General features: G+C 38.1%; 1 protein-coding gene across 1 annotated transcript in view; it reads left to right on the forward strand.

The window, feature by feature from the left end:
* Positions 1 to 15,370, forward strand: part of nup210 (nucleoporin 210) — a 39,743-nt gene that overhangs the window by 4,580 nt on the left and 19,793 nt on the right. Inside the window, exons 6-31 of the mRNA XM_015033551.1 lie at positions 285 to 417; positions 600 to 758; positions 1,014 to 1,082; positions 1,171 to 1,277; positions 1,380 to 1,520; positions 1,627 to 1,764; positions 1,967 to 2,122; positions 2,499 to 2,697; positions 3,369 to 3,514; positions 4,449 to 4,667; positions 4,847 to 5,020; positions 5,257 to 5,449; positions 5,577 to 5,683; positions 6,768 to 6,872; positions 7,869 to 7,970; positions 8,136 to 8,264; positions 8,478 to 8,605; positions 8,676 to 8,811; positions 8,892 to 8,954; positions 9,265 to 9,444; positions 9,519 to 9,599; positions 9,728 to 9,859; positions 11,354 to 11,512; positions 11,847 to 11,938; positions 12,056 to 12,230; positions 13,992 to 14,167. Of these exons, the coding sequence (XP_014889037.1) occupies positions 285 to 417; positions 600 to 758; positions 1,014 to 1,082; positions 1,171 to 1,277; positions 1,380 to 1,520; positions 1,627 to 1,764; positions 1,967 to 2,122; positions 2,499 to 2,697; positions 3,369 to 3,514; positions 4,449 to 4,667; positions 4,847 to 5,020; positions 5,257 to 5,449; positions 5,577 to 5,683; positions 6,768 to 6,872; positions 7,869 to 7,970; positions 8,136 to 8,264; positions 8,478 to 8,605; positions 8,676 to 8,811; positions 8,892 to 8,954; positions 9,265 to 9,444; positions 9,519 to 9,599; positions 9,728 to 9,859; positions 11,354 to 11,512; positions 11,847 to 11,938; positions 12,056 to 12,230; positions 13,992 to 14,167 (3,599 nt within the window). The remainder of the gene's footprint in view (positions 1 to 284; positions 418 to 599; positions 759 to 1,013; positions 1,083 to 1,170; positions 1,278 to 1,379; positions 1,521 to 1,626; positions 1,765 to 1,966; positions 2,123 to 2,498; positions 2,698 to 3,368; positions 3,515 to 4,448; positions 4,668 to 4,846; positions 5,021 to 5,256; positions 5,450 to 5,576; positions 5,684 to 6,767; positions 6,873 to 7,868; positions 7,971 to 8,135; positions 8,265 to 8,477; positions 8,606 to 8,675; positions 8,812 to 8,891; positions 8,955 to 9,264; positions 9,445 to 9,518; positions 9,600 to 9,727; positions 9,860 to 11,353; positions 11,513 to 11,846; positions 11,939 to 12,055; positions 12,231 to 13,991; positions 14,168 to 15,370) is intronic.

Below are 15,370 nucleotides of genomic sequence, written 5' to 3' on the forward strand. Positions count from 1 at the left end.
GCAGGGTCTTGTGCAATGCTAAAGTGAAGACCAAATAAGTTCTTCAGCCTTTTCAGATCATTTGTAGCTGTCGTTGTAGTTAAGCTGACAAAGCTTTTAAATGTCACATTGTGTTATTTCTCCATTTTATAGCAAACAATTTTGTCACATGTGATTTGATTTGCATTAGATTTTTTTCTTCTTCTTCTTTCGGACACTTTTGAAACTTGTAACCGTTTCATTTGGTTTATTGACGCGGGAAACTAAAGCTTTGTTGTTCTGTCACCATGGTATCCATGCCACAGGATGTGGGTGCTGCTGAAGTGAGACTGCTGATTTTAGAGAACATCCTGCTGAGCCCTGCACACGATGTCTACTTAATGGCAGGAACTTCCATCAGATACAGAGTCCTCAAGATCAGACAAGGCACTATCACAGGTGTGAATATCTACCATGGTTTTATCTTTAAACTCATGATGCCATACAGTTCCTGGTGTTAGATCCACCTACAAATGGATTTGTTGTTCAAGTGAAATGGAAGCTGAAAGACTTTGAAGTGAGGACTGATGTCATGCTGTTTGAAATCCACTATCTTGGTCTGTTTGTGTGTGTTTCTCCAGAGCTCACAATGCCTTGTGATCAGTATGAACTACACCTTAGGAACAGTGTGGTTGATCCCAATGGAGACCCAGCTGTCAGCGTGGCCTCCCTTGATCAGACTACCTCCAAAGTTACAGGAGTTCAAATGGGACACATCAATGTGGTGTTGGATCACAAGAGTATCCTTCTGATGAAATGCACCAGCAGCTGAAGTTGTAGCAGTTGGTTTAATGGGCCATTTTTTTTTTTTTATCAAGATGCACCAATCAATCGCAAGAGATTGGATCTTAAAGCGAATATGATTGATATTGACCAGGAATAGTGTGATCGATGCATCTCTAATTTTCTATCATTCAATTATAATTATGCATTTCATAGCCGAAGCTCTCATTCATGTCTACCTGAGGAAATTTTCTTTAATGGCTTCCATAAAGGCCTTCGAATGCAAGGAGTGTCTCGCCTCCCCAACAGCACTCTCTACGTTGTTGAGCCAGCCTACCTCGGTCCGTCTTTCTGCTTTAACACATATTTTAATTTCCTTGTTTAAAGTTTTAGCTGACCTTTTTTTTTTTTTTTTGTCTCTGTATTTAGGTTTTAAAATTAATCCAGGAGAAAGCTGGGTTCTTGAAACAGGCAGAGTGTACAACATTCTTATTGAAGTGTTTGATAAGTCTGGGAACAAAATTTACCTCTCTGACGTAAGTGCAGATCGATGAGATTCCATGTCTGAAAAAAAAAGAAAAACAAAACAAAGAAATATAGCAGTTTTCTAAGTTGAACAATTTATTTTGATGTTGCAGAATGTCCGTATAAGCACCGTTTTCCCTAAAGAGTATTTTGAGGTCCTAGCGTCTTCTGTGAATGGATCATATCATCATGTCAGACCTCTCAAAGACGGTCTTACTCTTATTGATGCTACCCTAACAGCTGTTGAAGATGAAGTGAGTTCTTTTGAACCGTCGCATCCTTGTTTTTAACCTTCCTCACTGTTCATCCTCCTCATGTTGTTGAATCTGATCATTTCCTGTGTCCCCTGTTCTGCTTCAGAATGGAAAAGTCCATGCACTCGTCAACCCGGTGCACAATGAACAGGATGTGGAAATTTATAACCCTATAGTCCTCACTCCCAGTATCCTCACGTTTCCATGGCAACCAAAAGTTGGAGCATATCAGTACACAATAAAGGTAATTATTCTCTTTCAGCCATGCTGCTCGGAGGGGTTTGAAACTAATAAAGGGTACAATATTAAGCCCAGTTATTCAAACTTAAAAGGAAACTCTAAATTATTTTGTTCTTGGCATACTAGCACCATGACTGAGAGTGAGATCAAATTAGGAAATGTGGTGTGTTTGCATCTGATGAGGTATTCTCTGTTGCTCACTCCAGGCAACTGGTGGAAGTGGAAATTTCAGCTGGACTTCATCAAATACAGATGTGGCCACAGTGACTGTGAAAGGAGTGATGACCACAGTCAGTGACATTGGTGTCACTGTAATTTATGCTCATGATCTACGTAACCCACTTCACTTCGGACAGATGAAGGTTGGTTGAAAATGACACGTCAAAATTATTGTGGCACAAAGGTTGGCTAATATTTGGATTTTTATTACTTTTTTTATCTGTTGGTCATGCAGTAACTTTGTCGCAAAGCTTGCAGAAACAAAGCTGGTGAATGTGTCGCCTCTTGAGGGCTGACTACAAATTCATATCAAACTTGTAAAAACATTTTGAAAACGATCCAGCCAAAAAGCCTCTCCACTTCACTATTGCACGTTACTTTGCCCCATCACACAAAATTATGCTAAAATACTCAGATGTTACCATTGTAACTTGACAAACAAAATGGAAAAGTAAAATGTAGAAGTTACAATTAAACATTTGCTGTTACTGATCTTCCTCTATCATTCTCCCTGCTCAGGTTTATGTTGTTGAGCCTGTTGCCATGGACTTTGCTCCGTGTCCAGTAGAAGCCCGCCTGGGCCAAGATCTGGAACTGCCCCTCCGGATCTTTGGTTTGCTGGAGGAGTTGGAGATGGAGCGAGTCATGTTGAGCGACTGCTCCCACTTTGATCTGCTGGTTGAGGAGGAGAACCAGGGAGTGTTTGAACTGTTAGACGGTGAGTCTTGGTGATTTGACTAGGTCGGACAGTAACAGAGGCGTTTGTGCCAGATCTTCATGTGAAGTGCAAAACGAAAGAGAAGCACATTGTAAAGAGCCTGTTAGAACAAATAGAGTTGGTGTTGAGGAAAAGATACTATTTTAACTTGCATGACTGGGTATCTTTACTTTTGATTCTTCATTCTTTTGCGCATTTTGTAAATCTAGGCAATGTGCCAAGTTAAGATGCACTGATTGCATTGGCTGATTTTCTTCTTTCTTTTTTTCTTTTCTTTTCTCCTTTAACCAGCCAATTGTGATTTATGCTGCCTTGTTTTATTTCTGCCTGAACTGAATGAAGTCGTTAAAGTTCATAATAAAATGTTTGCAATGCAAACTCTTGGATTTTCCACAAAATGACAATACACTAGAGTTTTCTCTCTACTATTTTAATTCTATAAATAATCCACCCTAAGTGTGTCATCTTTTAAGTGGCAGCCATCTAGTTTTTTTAAAGTAGCAGAACAACATTCCTTGAAGCTGCCAGCAGCCAAGTGAGCTGCAGATATTTCTGTCGCGTTTGAGATGAGAGACAACTACAGAAGAGCAATTGTCTTTTTCCTATTTAAAGTTGTCATTTTAAATTATCTCATCCTTTGGCTTGTCCCTCTGCGTTTGGTTCTTCCTCAGGGAGGCTGGCTCCTGGCCAGAAGCACTGCAGTGGAGTGCAAGCCAAGGCCCTGACTCCTGGCTACACGGTGCTTACTGTCAGCTACACTCATGGCAATGTGCATCTCAGTGCCAAGATCACTGTTGCTGCCTACCTCCCTCTCAGAGTGAGTCTTGCAATCTTATCCTTTCAGGAATTTGCTAATTATGAGTTTTGACCATGGCATTTTAATCAATCTGTGCATGTTGCAGATTGATTAAAATCTGTAATATGCCAGCCTGAGATTTCCTCAGGCTGGAAAATCATCTTAACAGTTTTGTTTTGTTTTGTTTTGCTTTTTTGTCTTTCTTTATTTTATTTATTTATAATTTCTCAGTAGAAAAAAAAGTCTAGAAATGGGTTGAGCTGTTTTCTCTCGACTTATTTTAGTTCCACATATTGTCTTCATAAACAAATTAAAAAAAATTATTTCATGTCTAAGAAGAAATAAAATAAGTTCCTGAATCCTTTCAGATTTTATTCTTTTCCAAATTTTGTAAAATTATTTAGTGAAATGCAGACCCCATTAAAGCAAAAATAATGAATTGTTGCTGTATAATTTAACATTATAAAGAACTAAGTATTGTTTGAGGAAGTGGGAATAAATTGTTTCACAATATTTATATAATTATAGATGTAGTGTGCATCACTAAAGTTTTAACCATTAACATGTTTGAATCTCTTTTGGGCTCTGCAGTTTTATTTTTTGTTAATGGTGTGTTATTCTTCAAATATTTCAGATTTCTTTGCAGTGTTGCTTCATTTATTTTTGCCCTGGCAGCTAAAGATTGACCCATTTTCTTCTTGTGATGAGCAGGGCCATGTTTTTCATGTTCTCAGTTTTCCATCAAAGTTCCTTTTCACAGTAAAATGATCTGCAACATACATTAAACACTTTCTTTAGGTTGTGTTTTTGTAAAGTTAAAGATCTATTTCTTGGATTTTCACTGTTATCTTGAAAGTTTGTTCATCCACTCACCCTAATAATCTAACTTCATTTTAAGGCCTTTTTTTCTTCTTTTAATTTCAGAACTTACTAATGAAATCTTGTCATCTTTCAGGCGGTTGACCCCGTGTCTGTGGCTGTAGTCACGCTTGGATCCTCCAAAGACATGTTGTTTGAGGGAGGACCACGTCCTTGGGTTTTAGAGCCCTCAAAGTTCTTCTGTTCTTCACGAGCTGAGGATGAGAGCAGCGTGAGCCTCGATCTGATTAGTCCTTCCTGCCAGAACTGCAATCGTCACTGGCTTAGAGCAACCTGCAGGGTGCTGGGAGAACAGGTAAGGGTGATGGAAATCATTGCAGTCCCAGATTCTCTACTTTCTGGCACTAAAACAACCTAAATTTCTTTAAGTAAAATCAGTAAAGTAAAATCTTCTTAAAGTAAAATCAGACAATTTTTTTTGTTCTTTAGCCGTATTATATTTGTCATCTCAACTGTCACCCTCTCATTCTTTAGGTGTTGGAGATTACGGTGGGGAACAAGGCCACTGTGACCAATCCATTTCCAGCTGTGGAGCCGGCAGTGGTCAAGTTTGTTTGTGCACCTCCATCACGGCTCACACTGGTGCCAGTTTATACCAGTCCACAGCTGGACTTAGCCTGCCCTCTGATGCAGCAGAATAAACAAGTGGTGCGTGAGGTTTAAAAATGGTTTAGCATGCTAACTTTTAATCAGTAGGTTGTTTTATTTATTTATTTATTTATTTATTTATTTATTTATTTTTTACAGGTTGTTTAGATAGAACAATAGATTATTGTAACAAACAGTTAAACTGCTAATGATTTATGTTGCATTTTCAAAACTAAATTTGTAAAATTTGTTCTAATGTTTTGGGTGTTTTTTTTTTTTTTGTGCTCATTTGTCAGGTGCCTGTTTCAAATTATCGGAACCCGGTGTTGGACTTGGCAGCTTTTGATCAACAAGGAAGGAAATTTGACAACTTTAGCTCTTTAGACATTTTGTGGGAGTCATCAAAGGGGTCCCTGGCTAGTATTGAGCCCACTATGCCCATGGACCTGCAACTGTTTGAAGACAGCAAAAAACAGATGAAGCTACATGGTAACTTTTTCTTTTTTATTAAGTGGTGTATGATTGTCCAGGTTTGAAAATACCTTCTATGCATCAAGTCCATTTGTAAAGGAAATTTGAGTGATAGCTTTTAATCTGGTTCATTTTTTCTGGTCAGGACGTCAGACAGTTCTTGTCCATCAACAGACAGGAATTGCTGCCATTACTGTGACAGCTGTTGGATACCAGGTTCCACATCTACAAGTTGCCAAAGTTCCCAGTCCTGTAAGAAAAATCTACTTCCATGTTCTGTACAACAACCCCTTTATAAGATCACAACAAAAATGTGTGTAACATGTTGCTATGAGTATAATTTTGACTGAAACATAACTTAATCTCACTTACAGTTGCTGCTTTGCTCTTTGTAACATTCAGGACCATAATCAACTTCTGTTTTTGACTTTCTATGAAGCTTACTGGAAATTGCCTGTGCTGTAAGCAACCATCAATTCTATAAGTGTGCAGAAAATCGATGACATTGTTCACAACTTCTCTACGCCGATTGCCCCAGTTGAGATTCAGCCAGAGAAATTGTGTTCAATGGAAGAAAGCCCAGACAGAGCACTGAAGGGAGATGAAAATCGAGTGGAATTGCGTAGGAAGACAATGAACAGGCAATGCCCAATTAAATCACCAGATAAATCAGGCTGGCACATATATATATTTTTTTTTTTTGGTAGAGTGCTGCAGCACTTGCAAACCATGACTATTGCACATATGGACCACTGCTACAGAATTAGCAGAATTGTAACTAATCTTTTATAGGAATGACCCAAATAATATCACATAAACCCATACCATTATGTCCAGACATAGTCTGGTTGCTTGAAACTAAAATTGGAACCGATGGCATGACCTACTTTGATTAACTGTAGCAATTACCCGGCTGGATGACGGCACTCAGCATTGATATTTCACTCCCAAATAGTCAGTTGATGCTTAAATGTGACGGCTGAAAGAAGCAAAACAAGAGTGATGTCACTGCAAATGTAACATACACCATCCTCTCTCTGTGGAAAACTGAATTCATCACACTTGATCCTTATATACAGTACATGCATTATTCTGAATGGGAGTTAATTGGGAGAAGCACACTTGCTTCAAAGGCGTGACAGGACTTGACCTTCAGACTGCTGAAGGGTCGGTTAGTCACTCAGTAACACAAAGCAGCAATATTCTAAAGGCTACTAAATTAGTGTGTTTATTCTTTGCATCACTGTGTAAATGCATTAACAATATGCAAACAATTTGCTTTTGTGAATGAAAGTCAGATTCTAACAGGTTGAATACGCTTTGCTTTCCTGGACAGTATGAGCCTTTGACACCTGTCTCTGCCACACTGGAGCTTTTGTTGGTTGAAGATGTGAAGGTTTTTCCTGAGAGAGTGACTATTTATAACCACCCAGATGTGCAGGTAAGAGCAAAATTATCACTGCTGTTTATTTGCATTGCATTCTTCTGTTATCTGTGCTTTTTCTGCGCCGAGCACAGACGGTCACACTGGATTATATGAAACGTTCACTTGTAAGTTAGGGATGTATCTGGGCCACTCATTACATTGATTTAAAACTTTAGGTTGTGCTCATTTCAACAGTGACTGCTGTGTTCAGTATGAAGTTATTAGCCTATAGCTATTTAGGAAATCAATCTGGATTCATCAGTAAAATCTTAGTCACTGTAGGTGTAATTATGTTTCAGTGATTCAAACATTGTTTTCTTTGCATCCACTAAACTCACAAGGTGCTGCTAATATCAGATACATTAAGGTTAACAGTGTGGCATGCTCAATCGAATACAGATATATTTTACTTAGCAGTAGTTAATAAATGTCACCTCGAGGCACATTATTAGAAAAACTGGTTCATTTTAATTCCAGCTGTACAGAAATACACAGAATCAAATTCATATCTGTTCAATTCAATCATAGATGGATTAGATTCAATTACACTCAGTACAGCAAGATCCTATGTATAACACAGGACTGATTACGTATTATGTCTGCAGCAAACCTCTACTAATTGGATCATAGCAAGCATGTGGCGATAGTAGGGGGGAACATTTTGCTTTTTAACAGGAATGACCCTCCAGCAGAGCCCAAAATGTCAATGCAATTAAAGTTTTGTATCACAAGCTTATGTCATTATATTCAAATTGCAACAAAGTAAATGTAGTTTTTAAGTAAAAATTAAGTCCAGAATATTAAGTCATAGAAAATTAGTATTCTTATATAGGTGTGTGGGATATCTCATGGTCAGTAAAAGGTTTTGTAAAAATGTGAGTGTCTGCAGGAATCCTCTCTTATGTCACTCACAGGTTAATCTGTGTGACTGAAAAGCATAAAAACTTTCGATATTATAGAATTATATTATAGAACTATGTTCTTAATGTTTTACTGTGTTTTGTCCTGCAGTTGGATCTGACTATGCAAGAAGGTTCAGGGCACTTTTTTATGAACACCAGCGTGAAGGGGATTGTGGATGTGGTGCTCCAAGATGCGCAAGGCGAAGCTCGGGTAAGAAACATCTGCACTGCGTTCATGGCAAGTTGTCTGCAGCCGGACAATGCAAAACTGGTGGCGTTAACTATTACTTCCCTGCATATAATCTGAAATGTAACTGCACCTTTGCCTGCAGAATGATTGTTCTTCTACATTAACTATTTTCTTGTCTCTGTCCAGGTTTCTCCGGTCCGTACAGGGACAGTTTCTGTGATGGTTCACGATCTTTGTCTGGCTTTTCCAGCGCCTGCCAAAACAATAGTTCATGTTTCTGACATCCTGGAGGTTAATGTCAGAGTAGTTGACAAGGTCAGTTGAACTCTTTTATCATTTTAGCATCAAAGCCCTGCTACACCACATTATCTTTATTATCATTACCACAAGTACCATGAAGCGAACCACTGATGTGTGGAGATTAAATATGGTTTAATGGTCTCCATGTCACCTTGTCCTAAACTACATGCAGATTCTTTGCACCAGTATTTTGTCCCTCCTCATAATTGTAATTCATCTTGATTACAGGTGCAGATTGGCAAATTTGTTAAAGCTTATGTCAGAGTGTTGGACGATAACAGGAAGCCCTTCTCAGCCAGCTATTTCCAATCCATGAAATTGAAACTCAAGGCAGCCTCTGTAATAGTTTCTCTGACGTAAGTAATTAGAAACGTTATTTATATGAAACAATTAGCAATGGCTACATTTCTATAACTCTCCCTGCAGTCCTTTAGCAGAGCTGACAGAAAGTGACACGGCAGTGTTCCGGGTGAAAGGACTCTCCATCGGTCAGACCACCCTGTCAGCTGTTGTTGTGGATAAAAACGGGAGAAAAATAGCCTCAGCACCACAGCAAATTGAGGTATAATTTTCAGAAAGCAGGTTCATATTTTTTTTTTCCGGTGGATGTTAAAAGAAGTAACATTTCACTGCTTTTTATAGGTGTTTCCGCCTTTCAAGCTTATTCCCAGGAAAATGACTCTGTTAATTGGAGCAATGATGCAGGTAGGTGTGGTAAAATGGAAACATGGCACCGGTTCATCTTGCAAAGCGAGTTTCTCGCCACTTATCTTTCAGAATTACTCATCTTTACCTTGACGTCCCTAATTGAGGTTTTTTCGCTTCACCAAATAAAAAAAAAAAAAAAAAGATGTTTACTATGTGGCCTCCTAGGTGCTGAAAATCTTACTTCTGCATTGCAGGATGTTTTGCATCTCTAAAGCTGGAATTTTAAACATTTATGTTTCAACAGGCCTGGCCCTGATTACTCCAAATGAGCTATTCATTCTCTTTTCACTCTTGTTGCCATTGATAGATCACATCTGAGGGTGGTCCTCAGCCTCAATCCAACATCCTGTTTTCCATTTCTGATGAGGAAATCGCTTCTGTTAATACTGTGGGCCACGTTAGGGGAGTCTCTGTTGGGAATGTTACAGTGACAGGATTGGTCCAAGCTGTTGATGCTGAGACTGGGAAGCTTGTGGTCATATCTCAGGTAAATGGTAGTGGATTGAGCTGTGTATGCATTTCTCACCTTTAGCTTTAAATCTAATTTTCCTTTGACTGTAGGATCAAGTAGAGGTCGAAGTTGTTATTCTGTCGGCCATTCGAATCAGAGCACCAGTTACAAGAATAAAGACTGGAGCACAAGTATGGTTATTTTTGTTTATGTTTATATTTGGCTCTTTCTCCAAGTACTCTTTACAACTTTCTGAGGTTCTTTGTTATAAAATTCAAATATCATCTATATTTGTGTGTGTGTGTGTGTGTGTGTGTAGATGCCAGTATATGTGATGGGGCTGACCAATAGCCAGACGCCCTTCTCCTTTGGCAGTGTTGTACCTAGTCTCACTTTTTCTTGGTCTACCACTAAGCGAGACATTCTGGATGTCCACTCCAGGCACACTGAGGTATTTCTTCCTTTTCTTTTATCTAAAACTGCTGGTTCAGATCTGGTTTAAAGAAAATAATTGTTCAGGGTTTCCCCCAGAAAACTTGCAAAGCTTGGTAGTAGGGGAGTCATTCTGCACCCTACATTAACACTTAACACTACCTAAACACTTCAGTTGTTTCATCCTAATGAAAGTGTTCAATATTTTTTGATTGTTTATTTGTGACTTTTCATTTCCTGAAGTTGTTGGCATACAGACCGGTGAAGAGTCGGTGATTATGGAGGCTAGTCTTCCTATGTGTTCACATACTGACCGCAATATGTTGCCTTTGTACTTCCAATCATTTCACCAAAGAGACTCTTTAACCCGTCTTTGCTATCACTGTTAGTGGTGTTAAAAAAAACCTAATAAACAAATAATGCTTAGCCTGGTTTGGGCGCAAGTAAAGCCTGGTGGCCCGCCAGGCTCATAATACACTGGAGAAACCCTGCTATTAATTTTATGTTATGGATGAAGGGGGGTGGGATTGAATAAGGTTGCACTTTGTTCACGTTTTCCAACATGTAAAATAAATCTTCACATTTCTACTCTTTCTTATACTGCTTAATTTATTAAGTTGTTTTATCTACTATCCACACAACAGATACTAGTGCTGAATATGAAATATGCACTCATTGGCATTCATTCATTAATTATTTTGTTTGAACTGTTTTCTTGCCAGGGTTGAATGAGTAAACAACATACAACATAAGTGATTCTAAAAAAAAACAAGAAAACCTGCCTTAAACTAGAAGATGCTGGAATGAGTTGGACTGAGAATCGGACTCTTACATGTATTTATACCAAAAACATCCAGTACATCCCTGTTAGTTTGGTTCGGTACACAGCAGCTTTTTGGGTACAAAAAGTTTCCATGTTCTCTGCAGCAAATGACTTGTGTATATGGTTGAGCCTATATGTCTAAATTTGAACTAAATTGGAGAAAATTCTCATGTTCAGAAATGTACGTTTAATTGTTGCACCCTTAGCTGAGAGAGATTCAAATCCATTAATAAAAACTCATATTAGCAATATTTGTAGCCACTTCTGACCCCAATTTGATACCTTTTACTGTTAATCGGCAAATTGTTGACTTTTAGCCAACATGACTAAATCTTTAACTGTTTAATTCTATTTAAATGTTAAATTCCAATTGCTAAATATATTATGTAGCTTTTGTCCTATTATGAGCTGAGGAAATGCGCCAGTTAACTTTGTTCTGTTGTCACATGCTGTTTCTGTTGTTGAACCATATCTATTTTGGGCACTGTCTTCTCTTTGATCCTTTTTTCTGATTAAATTAAGATAATGTTGTCTCTCTTACGGTGGAGTTTCTAGAACCCTGTACCGCTCAGCCCAGCCGCTTCCTCATTAATAGCCTCCGTCTTGCTCCTCGTTTCTCATCGCTGTTGTCTTTTTTATTAGATTTGCTGCTATTTTTGCCATTCTTCTGATGATCTCTGTCTTCTTCAGGCTAATGTTGAACTTCAGCCAGAGCATAATTTTGGCATGACGGTGACGGGGAGAACAAGAGGCCGGACCGGGCTGAAGGTGGTTCTCAGAGTTTCTGACCCAAATGCTCAGCAGCTGGAGGGAAATGTTTTGGAGCTCAGAGATGAGATCCAGATCCAGGTACGGTGGCGACACATACGGGGGGTAATCTTGTGTAAGAACTGTTCATCTTTCATCTCAGCACCAGCATTATAAATAATTTAAACCTGTTTTATGCACCTCTCTGCTCGTCGCCACTATGCTCCCTGCTGCTTTATAATGTTGAAAGCTTTCTTTGTGACAGCAGAATATTGAAAATGCAGAGGTTTGAAGGATCTTTGAAGAGATAACACTGCAGATTAGTTGGAGCTGAATGCATCTGGCTTCCGGCTGTAATAAACCATGACATGTCACTAGTGCAGAAACATCAAAGGTCCTCTAATAATTTGAGTTTTAACGCTCTTCTTTAATCAAGGTCTATGACAAGCTACACGTGCTTCATCCTCAAGTGGAAGCCGAGGAGATCCTGATGGCTCCAAACTCTGCCCTCAAGCTCCAAACTAACAGGTGAGTCATCTGTTCTTGTTGCACAGTGTGTTTAGTGCATTATTTATAAATGCATAACGTCATAGAAACATGATGTGGTTGTTTTTTGTTTTGTTTTTTTCCCCCTGTGTCTAACAGGGATGGGATGGGTGTGCTCTCCTACCGGATGCTGGATTGCCCTGACCAGCTTGTTGTTGCTCAAGTTGACAATAAGGGCCTCCTCTCATCTGGTTCTCTCACTGGGATGTGCTCTCTACTGGTCACCTCGCAGGAGATTTTCGGTGTCAATCAAACTCTCATCCTCACTGTGAAGGTCAGCTCAGTTAGTTGCACAAAATGATTTTTAGGATTTTTGCTTTTGTAACCTCTAGCCTTTGGAGAGTAATGTTGAAATCCATCTAACTGCCTGCCAAAAATTCAACAAGGTTTTAAAGGCTTAAATTTATAAATCTTGATTTTAATATTTATTTTTTTTTTAGAAATAATAAAAACAAAACAAAAAACTTATTTGACTGGTAACAGTTGTGTTGATATTGTTTTTTTGAGGCCATTTTGAAGTAATATATTGATAATGGCCTTATAATGGAAGTTTGCCCTCTCAAACACTAATAAACTTTAATTTTGTCCAGAACACTCCACACTGGAGTTGGATATTTTAAATATTGAAAATTTAACACAATAAATAAAAACTAAAAATCACACAACTTAAGCCAAGTTGTGTGTGATTATGATGTCTCTGTAAATAAAATTGCTCTTAATAAATATAACGTAAATTATGGAGCCCATTTTAATTAATCATGCAGTTAACTGATTAATTGCTTATTGACAGAGGCTTAATGGTTATGCTGTGGGAGAACCATAAGCTGTTATGGGTATTTTGATCAAATAGAACATTAATAAATCAATTACACACTATAACATAAAAGTGAAAAATTAATCATATTAAAATCTACAATATCTGCTTGCATTATGGTGATCACCCTTAAACTGTTATTTGTTGAAGCACTTTTTGATTGAGTTTTGTCATCACTGATGCTGATCGTCAATGAGACTTGCAAGAAGAAACAAAGCAAACCTGCAGGATAAACACAAAAAATTGATGAATGTAGCAAAGCAAACAGCCCAACCAAAAATGATAGAATCTGGAATCTTGATCCCGTTTGGCTTTGAGTCGGTTGGGCAAAACTTTCCAACTTGCATGTAAAGAGCTCCTCCAGGAGCCAACAACTTCCTGGGAAGGAGCTGTTAGGAGGGCCTGATCAGCCAATCAGAGGCACACTTGCTTGACTCATGTGTTCACTTGGTGCTTGTTAGCCAATAATCAAAATCTTCTTTTATTTATTTTTTCCCCACTCCACATTCTGTAAGTAAACGGCCAGGAATGCAAATAATTTATCATTTTAGATTAAATATAATCTCATGCCAGCAGTTGCTGCTTTGTACTCAAGGTTCCCAACATGGAGTCATTCTGTTCATAAAAAGGCAAGCTCACCTTCAGAGTTGAACATGTTATTCACTGTATGAAGGTAATTAATCATTAAGTAAAATATTTCAACTTATAAATTGGAAAAAATAATTATTAATTCCAGAGGTTCTGAGACAGATATTTACAGGCATTCAGATATTTCTTTGGAGAGTAGCCTTTCATGGTGATGGCATTCATCTGTATCAGAGATTTAGGATGATAACTGCTTGGGATAAAGGTTGTTTTGGCTAAATCAATGACTTTTTAAAGGACCTTGTAGCAGTTAAAATGTAAGGGTAGCTCTATTGTGTTATGTTCTTTAAATAAGTAGGTCAAAAAATATTTGTTGTATTTTCTTTTTTTTTTAACTTGCAGAAACGTTTTAAACTTTTTAACACTAAATCTGTGCTGAAAGGTTTCAGATAATCTTTTATTGAATAGTGCTAAAAACTGCTGAACAAGAATTAAAAAAAAAAAAGAAACATTCACACTGCTGAGAAATATGAGCCTCCTATTTATGTGGCTTCCCTTTTTGTTCCCAAGCTTTTGAAGTGACAGCTGTCAGCTCCGACTGACTGCAACACCAACCTCTTTTATTTGATTCCTCAGGTGGTTCCTGTGTCCTACGTCCGCTTCAGTGCCAGTCCGGTGCTGAAGACACTCACTAGAGAGGGCCTGAGCGCCTTTCCTCTGGGAGTCCTGCTCACCTTCACTGTCCACTTTCATGCCAGCACTGGAGAGGCCATGCACAGCTCAAACTCCCAGCTTACATTTTCTACAAACAGGTCAGTCATCTCTTATCTTGACATCCCAAATTAAAACTTTTTGACAGAGTTTGAAAAATGATCACATTAGTCTTGAAGCCAGAGAAAAATGATTCAAATGACAAAGGTTGTCAAAGTTAACTTTCCTTCTTCTGCTGGACACATAAATCAAGTTATTTTTTTTTAGAAATTTGCTTTTCAATGTTGTCTTTTATTGTTTTTCATTCTGCTTTCTGAGATCAACAATATCCTGCTTTTAATACCGTAAAGCACATGTACTACTTTCATGTGTATCATGAAAGTAGTCTATGACCAGTGCAGAACACAGGAGGGAGCAGTGTTACTTTTAGTGTGTAGGAGAACACATACTACATGATTTTCATCCTGTAGTCCTGCACACTTGCAAAGTAGGATGGGACAAAATATTGTTTAATGGTCTGTGACCTTAAGAAGTTCAGCTTTTTACACTGACTATGCCAACTACAATGTTTTAACGAGGAGTCGGCAGTGCTTGCGTGCTGGAGTACTTATATGTCTTGGTCTCTGTCATATATTATCATGTTGCAATCACAAACTTCATATAATTATTATTTTTTGGTCTCCATGTTTCTGCCTACATGTACAGTGCTATTTACCATGGAAAACTAAGATTGCATATTACCCTCAACACACAGTCTTCATGTTGAAATGTGGTGGTGGAAGCATCATGCAGTGACGATGACCCTAAAACAATAAATAGAAAAAAATAGAGAAACTCTGTTAATATTTTTTCTCTGCTGTAATCTTGTTGTTTTGCACACTGAACTGCAGACATGTCTCCATATGTTGTGGAAAAAGTTTCCTGTTAATTTGCTTTCAACACTATGTGTGCTTCTGCTGACTGGATTTTAAACACTTGTTACTGAAAATGGCTAATTAAAGTCCTCTTCACTCTGTCACAACATCCACACCAAAGGGTGTTGTAACTACCAACTGGAAGAGAGTATAATGATGCAGTCACTGATCAGAAAAACATTTATTTTATTTTTTTTAGTTCTAACTGGTCTGTCCCCAGTTAGGCCTGTCACGATAACAAATTTTGCTGAGCGATTAATTGTCTAAAAAATTATTGCGATAAACGATAATATTGTTTCAAGACCTTTTGACACTGATTTAATGGAAATGACTAATAATGCACGCCATTTCCTGCCATACATAGATACACTTTATTTTCAAAAGAACACA

Source organism: Poecilia latipinna, unplaced genomic scaffold (assembly GCF_001443285.1).
Source record: "Poecilia latipinna isolate Pla-1442-1.1 unplaced genomic scaffold, P_latipinna-1.0 Scaffold271, whole genome shotgun sequence".
Lineage (NCBI taxonomy): Eukaryota > Metazoa > Chordata > Actinopteri > Cyprinodontiformes > Poeciliidae > Poecilia > Poecilia latipinna.